This window comes from Geospiza fortis, unplaced genomic scaffold, assembly GCF_000277835.1.
Source record: "Geospiza fortis unplaced genomic scaffold, GeoFor_1.0 scaffold157, whole genome shotgun sequence".
Taxonomy (NCBI): domain Eukaryota; kingdom Metazoa; phylum Chordata; class Aves; order Passeriformes; family Thraupidae; genus Geospiza; species Geospiza fortis.
In genome coordinates, this window is record NW_005054314.1 from 7,616,956 (window position 1) to 7,625,335 (window position 8,380).

General features: G+C 39.1%; 2 protein-coding genes across 2 annotated transcripts in view; one reads left to right on the top strand and one right to left on the bottom strand.

Moving 5' to 3' along the window:
• TEX11 (testis expressed 11) overlaps positions 1 to 4,864 on the bottom strand; it is a 23,206-nt gene extending 18,342 nt beyond the window's left edge. Inside the window, exons 1-5 of the mRNA XM_031056019.1 lie at positions 4,827 to 4,864; positions 4,199 to 4,279; positions 3,997 to 4,116; positions 2,993 to 3,073; positions 694 to 779 (exon numbers count right to left, since the gene is read on the bottom strand). Of these exons, the coding sequence (XP_030911879.1) occupies positions 694 to 779; positions 2,993 to 3,073; positions 3,997 to 4,116; positions 4,199 to 4,279 (368 nt within the window). The 5' untranslated portion in view covers positions 4,827 to 4,864. The remainder of the gene's footprint in view (positions 1 to 693; positions 780 to 2,992; positions 3,074 to 3,996; positions 4,117 to 4,198; positions 4,280 to 4,826) is intronic.
• A 3,432-nt stretch (positions 4,865 to 8,296) lies between these two features.
• The window catches only part of LOC102032048 (nuclear cap-binding protein subunit 2), a 3,106-nt gene continuing 3,022 nt past the window's right edge, over positions 8,297 to 8,380 (top strand). Inside the window, exon 1 of the mRNA XM_005419862.2 lies at positions 8,297 to 8,362. Coding sequence (XP_005419919.2) covers positions 8,297 to 8,362 — 66 coding nt within the window. The remainder of the gene's footprint in view (positions 8,363 to 8,380) is intronic.

Below are 8,380 nucleotides of genomic sequence, written 5' to 3' on the forward strand. Positions count from 1 at the left end.
ATTATTATTTGCACTGTGCAAAGCTTTATTTCCTCCTCAAATTTTGTCACCAGGACTCGGTATTTAATTTTCCAAAGGAATAAAATATAAAATAGTCTCCAAAGCACCAGATGTAACTAATTCTGAGCATTTCTACAAATCCTCTTTGACAACAGATACAACCATAACGATTTGGAATTTGATCTGTTGCCCTCCATTCTATTTAAAAGAACAACAAGACATTAACACAAATTTTCTGCAGTGAGGCTGTTACCATGGCATGAGGATGCTCTTCCTCACAGCCTACATTTCCTCATCCTTAGTAATACCACAATAGTTATTTGGATCGTACCCAAACCATCTCAACCCATTCCTTTTTCACCTTGATGTTTGTGCCTTTCATCAGTCAAGGACTCTTCAGAAAACTAATCCCTTAGGAGGAAGGGCTAGGGAGAGAATTGGCAAGAACCACGAGAAGATGACTTTCATTCTAATGGCATGAAAATCCATGTGGGAAAACAGATATAGATTTTAGGCAATAGATTGTACAACCATGACAAAGTATCTGCTCAGATCATTTGGTTCAGCTAAAATCTTGTATTCTCACATTTTTAATGGACCTCTACTTTCCTTTGCTCCACCCTCTCCTTCACACAGGATTTTACATCTCAGAAGCAAGGGTTTGGGTTTGTTTATTTGATTTTTGCACATTACCTGAGCCAGAAGGAGCTCTGTTCATATCTCTTCCATTCATAGGTTTCCACTCCAAAATTGTAACAGAGGATTGACAGGTAACAGGTCTGGAATAAAAGACTCCTGCTTCTATAATGTTCTTGTAAAACATCATTACATCTGTGGCACTCCACTCTCAGGTTCTTTAAAATGCATTTTACTTTCAAGATATATCCACTGCTATCACTTCTGGCCTTTTGCAAGGGGATGCTGATGATGACTAAATGGAATCATTAATTGGATGGGAAAGTGAAGTATCATTAACCAGACCAGGACACACAAAACAGCAGGATTTTGGAAACACATAAGGAACACAGAGTTCCTCAATAAATTACATTGAAAGCACTGGAACTGTGTAAATTAAACAATAAAAATTGAAATTTGAGAGGAAAAACTGTAATACCATAACCCCCATTTTTTTTTAATAACAAAAAAGTTTTACATAATTAAGTGAAGAAGACTCTACCTGTTTCATGGCAGGCTTCTTCCCAGCATTTCTCTTTGGGGTTAAAAAAGGATTACAAGATTTAAAAGAAAACTGCTTTTGAATGCTTGGTTATTCAGAGCTTTATCAGTCAGCCCTGACAACATCTGTTCATAACAACTTGTCATTTCTTTGAAATTATTTGCAGCTGTCATATGTCATCCAAAGAAGAGACAAAAAGTCATTTTATATGCCAGCAGGCTGCCAATATTTACATCCATTTTGCCTCTGCAGTATCTTTTTTTCCCAAATATAAATGATGCTTTTTGCAAGGGACTGCAGATTTCAAATTCTCAGACAAAAATGAGAAGGGTAGGACAATATCTTGCTTCAATTTATTTTTTTTTCTTGCAATCCAGAGGCAAAAGCACAGACTAGGTATACACATAAAGACAAAAGAGATCACTCTCAGATATGAAACTTTATTTTTCACAGGTTCATTCGTGAATGTTTTCTTTCCAGGAAAGAAAGTTTCCTGTACTGATCATTGGTTCATAGACTATCAAGGATCCCAATCCTCTCCAGCTGATCTCTGGTACCATACAACACAATAATCTCCCTGTGTTACTCTCCAGGGACTCTCTGGTGCAATGGGAGCCTGGAAGAGTTTAGGATTGAGAGCTACCCAGTAGCCCAAAAGATTTGGATTCACTCAGCAATCACTAGCTCTGTCCATTTTCCTCATTTTTTAAATACCACTTTTTAAATCAGAAGTAAATTGTATCACTCTCTCATGGTCAGAAACCTTTACCTTGTCTGCATCAGTGCTCCTGCTTTGTGAAGAGCTTTCATCACAAGAAGTTGAATATTATTTAATGAAGGAGTTCAAGCAGAAAGAATGAAATTAATTTAGAATTAAATGAGAAACAGGAGGGCAAAGATCCCCAGTGAACATTTTCAACAGTAAGAAGTTCTGTACTTATAATTCAAATCAAAGCTAGACCCCTGCAACTTAGTCACTCAGATACACTTGAACATGGCCTGCAGATGACAAAAAGCAATGTAAAATCAGTTGGAGTTTAATTGGTTAAAAACACAAATAAACTCCAACAATGTTTCCCATATTTTTCTTTAAGAATTTGCATCTGCTCCTTTGAATTCTATTATCTGTACCAGAGAAACAGGAACAAAATGTTTCTTAAATATTGGGAAAACATGTAAACAAATGAAAATAAATGTCAAGAAGTTTATTCTGATATAACTATAATAGACTTTTATCTTTGCAAACAAAAAACTAATCTGCACAGGATAGTTTGTTTTCTCTGTGAGACAAGAGCTACAAAAACCACTACAAAAACCATTCATAGCTCTACAGTTTCATGAAGATGAAGATTAGTACTGATGGTAGTGATAGACTTGCATATCAATAACTTTGTAACACAGCTCTTCTCTTGTCCCATCTGTCCCCAGACAAATGTTCACACGGGTACAAGATGCAATATACAAGATCAAGATATAAAATGCAGCTGGTTCTGTAGAGAGTAGGTGGTATATTCAATTTAGAAATCTTTTTGCCTTGCTTGCTGATTTGTCCTCTCATTGTTTAGGAAAGCGTTTATTATTCTATTTCAAACTCTAATCTAAGAGAAGCAATAAAAAATGCACTCTGAAAAAACTCTGCTGTTTCCACACAAAATTTTTAGCAACAAAATCTGAAAGAGGCAACCAATCGCAGAAGAGATCTTCAATTCAGAGTACTTTTCAAAATTTTCTATGGCTTATGTCATGCTTTAACATATAGAGAGGGAAGTGGGTTCTCAAAGTTTGCAATGATAAAGAAGGGAAGATTTCACTTACTTCTTTTGGCAATTTCATCAACATATCTTTGCAGCGCTGCACACACATCACCGCTTTCTGAAAATCCCCTTGAGCAACTGCCTGAGAAAGCAGCAGAGCATGCCAACAAACAGTTAGTGTGCAACTGCTCTTTAAAATTCACTAAAAACCTCACTCTTTAAAATAGGACTTGGGCTTTTCACATGCAGTAAAGCTAGGTTTGGGATTAGGTATCTGTCCTTGCAGTGCTATAATAATTCTGTCTATTTTTCCATATTGTCAGATGATCAAGAGATCCAGAAAATCACGGCAGTCCTTAGGTAGTGTGCAAAGGCCAGAGACATGGGACAGATCATTCACGTGATACAAGAGCTCAGCAAAATGTATACCACCTCTCCTTTTGTTTCCATGATCAAATTAAAATATGGGGCATTGCTTTGTCCTGTTTAGGGTAGCTCCTGAGAATTTTGGAGATAGCACTTCCCTTCAGATATTGAGGTCAGTGGTGTGATCAACAAATGCAGGAAACTACATTCTCTGTATTTGCACTTCTGTGTCTGTAATGCTCTGTAGGATTAATAGAGTTCTCAGGCACTTCAGAAGGAAAAACACTTCCTCTCAAAACTTAGAATTTCTAAATTACATATTTTAAATTACAGTTATTTGCCTTGTTCTCCAGTCAAGCACAGGACACTGTTGGAACTGACCCATGTATGATTCATACAGGCAGCTGTTTATTTTATAAACAGCCATGATAGCCAAATCACAAAGCAACAAATCTGAACTAGAAGAGATAAACACCACTGCAAGAATGACTGTGATAAATGAGGGAAATTAAAAATCATTAAATGATTGCAACACTGAATGCAAACATGAGATCTGCTATCTTATATCTAACTGAAGGAAGTCATTCCTCAGCAAGTCCTCAATGCCAAGCATTCAGGTATCTAATAACTGGGTCAGAGTTTCCCTCTATACCTCTACAAGGTATAGAGGGACTCATAAGGAAAATTGAGAACACATACTGATTCAGCTTGGTAAGAGAGTACTTTGAAAAGGCTCTTCTCCACATCAGCTCTGTGCACTTGAATATCTGTTTCACCCTCGCTCCCCTTCCGTAACTTGGCATACAGCTTTTCTATACTCTGGAAAACAAAGTGCAGGCATCACCCATGGAACTTACAAACAGGGGTGTATGTAAGAAATCAAACCTGGGAAAGAACTTACATTCATGGCATTCTCTAGAAATCCATCTGCAAGACCAGCTTTTCCAATATCTATCCATCCTTTCCCAGTTTTCATAGACATCTGAAGGAGGAAATAGTCTTTTGTGAAAATGCAGTCACTTTCAAGAAAGGCAATGTAAGATCTCATCTCATTGTAGTACATATCTAACACAGGACAAGGGTATGTCAGCTCTGTAATTTCTGACCAGCAGCTCTCACTTCTGAATGAACACTCAGACACAGAATAAGACTTATGGTGGCCTACTAGACAATATTATAAGATACTGAAATAAATACATGTGGTCATAACATATTTTCTCTGTGAGAAGATGGGATGCTAACCACACTGTCCAGACATTCCTAGCTCCAATGGCTGAGCAAAGTATCCCTGTAAGATACAGGTCCCACTTCAGCATGTACTTTGTTTTCTTAAAAGGGAAAAAATGGGATCATCAATCTTATCTTTAAGTGATGAGAAGAGAGAGTCAGCAATACTCCTGCCAAAACACCAGTTACCCTTCCAGAACTAAACGTACACTTCACTCCCTTTCCAAAGCAAATGTAATAAGATTTGAAGACTTCCCTGGGGGATCAACTGTATTTCATTACACATCCACAATTAGCCTTACCAAAATCTGTCTTCGAATAGTTCCCTCCGGAGGATCGCTGCCCTCACAAAGGCAAATCAGTCTGCAGGCAACAAACCGCACTGCAAGAAAACGGTGCAGGATTCAAAAGTCTCCTTTTCTCTACTTCTTAATTTTTTTTACAGAAAGTCAAGCCCTGCCATATCTGAAAGACTATCTGGCATTTTAAATCACAAGACAGAAAAATGTGAAAGCTTCAGGAGTCAAAGCAATCTGAATTTTAGCCAAGATGTTTAAAATTGCTTTTCAGACAGTAAGAAAAAAATATATATTCTCATTAAAATACCTATTAAACAATTTAGAGAGTTTAAGTTAAATACATGGTATTCAAAGATTTAATTACATTGCAGGTGCTTACAGTAACATTTCTTGAAAGCCTCAAAATAGCCTTCAGCAAAATAAGGAAATGAAGTTTAATAATCTTTACAGTTTCAAAGTAAAAAGCAAAAATATTTTCAGGCCTTCCTTAGACATCAGCGATAGAAAAGACACTACTTAATGTATTTAAAACAGCCTCTCCCTGGCCCTTCAGCTGTGATCTGAGAACATCATGCTCTACTTTGTGTCAACTTACCCTTTTCCCCTTACCTGGTGTAATTTATATGATGCAGATTATACATCATTTTGACTATAATCCCTCAAGACAAGAATGTAGGCCTGACTCTGCAATCCCACAGAACCACAGAAAGAACATGCTGAGGGAAAAGACCAAAAGCTCATTTCTGCTTTCCCCCAGCCCTGCTCCTGGCCCAAGAGAACCCAGGAACTCTGAACCTGGTTAAAGCAGGTCAGTGAAAAGAGGATTTAGAAAGTTTCTGTATGTAAACATGGATGAGATTGTTTTTTAAATGTAACTATCTCACTTGATATAAATTAAGTGACCAACAGTCTAAGATTTACATCTATGTTATTTCAATACATTTTTATATTTGACCCATAGCATCAGAAGGCAAATTACAGCTTCCTTTGGTCACATCACCTATTTACTGGTGCTCTGGCATGGAAAGGGGATTGATAAGAATGCCTACACTGATTCTGTGTCACAAGAAGATAACTATTACATCAGGATGCTTCATCTTGAACTGTTTATACAAGCCCACCAGTACATTTTTCTCTTTCTAGCCCATGTCTGCAAAGACTCAAACAAATCTCCAGCCCTGTTTATGTGCCTGCCAGCAGAGAGTGTTTAGTTTCCATGCTGCAGCACACAGAACGCCCTTAGGGAGGTACAGAACATACGTACATTTGGCTCTTTGCTCATCACTGATAACAGCACCCGTGTGTTTGGTCACTGTCCAGTTCCACAAGCTGACTGCACTCTCTTCAACCTGAAGAGGAGAATTCCACTCAGTTTAACTTTGTCCTGGATGTGGATCTCATTGAAATTTACCACTGGAAAAAGAAGCATCTTTCACGTGTTTCACAGGAATGGCCTCTCCACATGTTTACACAACTCCCTTTTACACCAAAGGTGTGAGTTTTCCATAAAACTGTCACAGGATCCCACAGGGACCTGTTGGGCAGTGACCTGAAAACAGGCATGCTGAATGGATGGAGCATTTCTTCACCTAAAATCTGAAGGGGTTGGAAAAGAACTCCAAGCATCTTATCACATTTGAGAACTATCTGTAGTAAGGCTTCACCTCTTTTGCACATCAAAAAGAACACTAAGTAGCTTAATTACTTTAAATACCTACACTGGGAAACTTCAGATATTAGCAAACAAAGAACAAAGGTTACTGACTATATGCTCTTGTTAAAAAGATACAGCACTACATAAAGGCAATAAGCTGCTTTAGCAACCCACCCTGAGGGGCTGATTTTCCATCACTTTATTCTACTTTTCATGACAGATCTTGCCTGTGAATACATATTTGCCTGTCTAGGAGAGAGTTCATAGCCCCTCTTATTGAAGTGGCCAGATTACAAATTTATGATTTCTCCTTCCTTCAAAAATAATTTAGCCCAACTGGTTGAGGAAGAACTGAAGGATACCACTTTTGTCCTCTTGTATTTCTTTACACACTGTACTATTGGCACTTTCTGTTACAACTCTTGCTAACTTATCTCACTCCTTGTTGCCAATTTAGGACTTCCAAAATCAATGTTCCTTAGCTGATAATTGCTACTTATTAAATGTCTCTTGAAAATATAATTTTAGAGGAAGAAGTTGGACAATATCTCAGCTGGTCTTTTTCCTTATTCCAGATTCATGTATTACCAGGTTTCTCTTTGAAAAAGGACTTTTAAAGTAGATGTTTACTTCTTTCTAAGTACTCCTCTAGGAGAAATAAACTAAACATTATAAAAAAACACCTGATAAACTTTTACAATGACTGAAAACTAGTACCTCAAAGGTAATATTGTGTACTGCAATATTGTTTACCAGGCTGTTAAATTACATGCTTGCTTGTTTTCTTCTTCCTTGGGTTATCTGCTGTCACTATGGGAATCCACAGACAGGGTGGGAAGGACCTCTCCTCTGATGCAGTACCAAACTCTTAATGCATCAGTGCTCTGTGCTTGCATTTGTACTTAAAATTACAACCACATACTACTAGTGGTTTGAAATAACAAATACCTTAACATCATCAGTAACCAGTAAAACCAGTAATTATTCCCATTATTATCATAGAATGCTTTGGGTTGGAAGTGACCTTAAATATCACCCAGTTCCAATCCCCTGCCACAGGCAGGGACAGCTTCCTCTAGACCAGGTTGCTCAAAGTCCCATCCAACCTGGTCTTAAACACTTTAAGGGATGCAGCTTTTCTGGGCACCCTGTGCCAGGGCCTCACCACCCTCTCAGTATCTTACTAATATCTAATCTAAGTCAACCTTCATTCAATATAAAGCCATTTCCCCTTTTCCTGTCACTTCAAGCCCTTGCCCAAAGTTCTTCTCCAGCTTTCTTGGAACCCCTTTAGGCACTAAAGGTGCTGTAAGGTCTCCCCAGAGCCTTCTCTTGTGGCTGAACTCCATCTGTCCTTCCCAGGAGAGGTGCTCCAGCTCTTCCATCACCTTCACGGCTCTCTCCAGCAGGTCCACATCCTTCTGATGTTGGTGGCCCCAGACCTGGACACAGCATCCAGCTGGGGTATCATGAGAGCAGAGTCAATGACACACACACTTTTACATTCAACATCATTTCACATTGACTTTTAAAAATAACATTTCCCACTTTATTTCGGACTTTCACGCTATTGGGGCAAACGACGAAGAAGTGAACTGTTTTCTTTACATTTCAGTAGTGCTACACTTGGTGGGAAGCAGCAGCAGCTGGTGTTTATGGAGCTGCAGCACCAACCTGTGCCAGGGCTGTGGGGTGTGGAGCACATGCACCCCCCGTTTCGTCAGACGGGCTGGGAGCGGGGGGCTCTCCCTCCGCCACCTTCCCGTCCTCTTCAGAGATGCTCTCCGCCGCCTGGAACAGCTCCTCCGTGAGGGCGGCGATGCGGGACGGCGCTTCTTCCCTCAGCAGCTCCCGCACCAGCGCTGAAAGACAGGAGGACAGTGGGGCGTGACACACAGCCCAA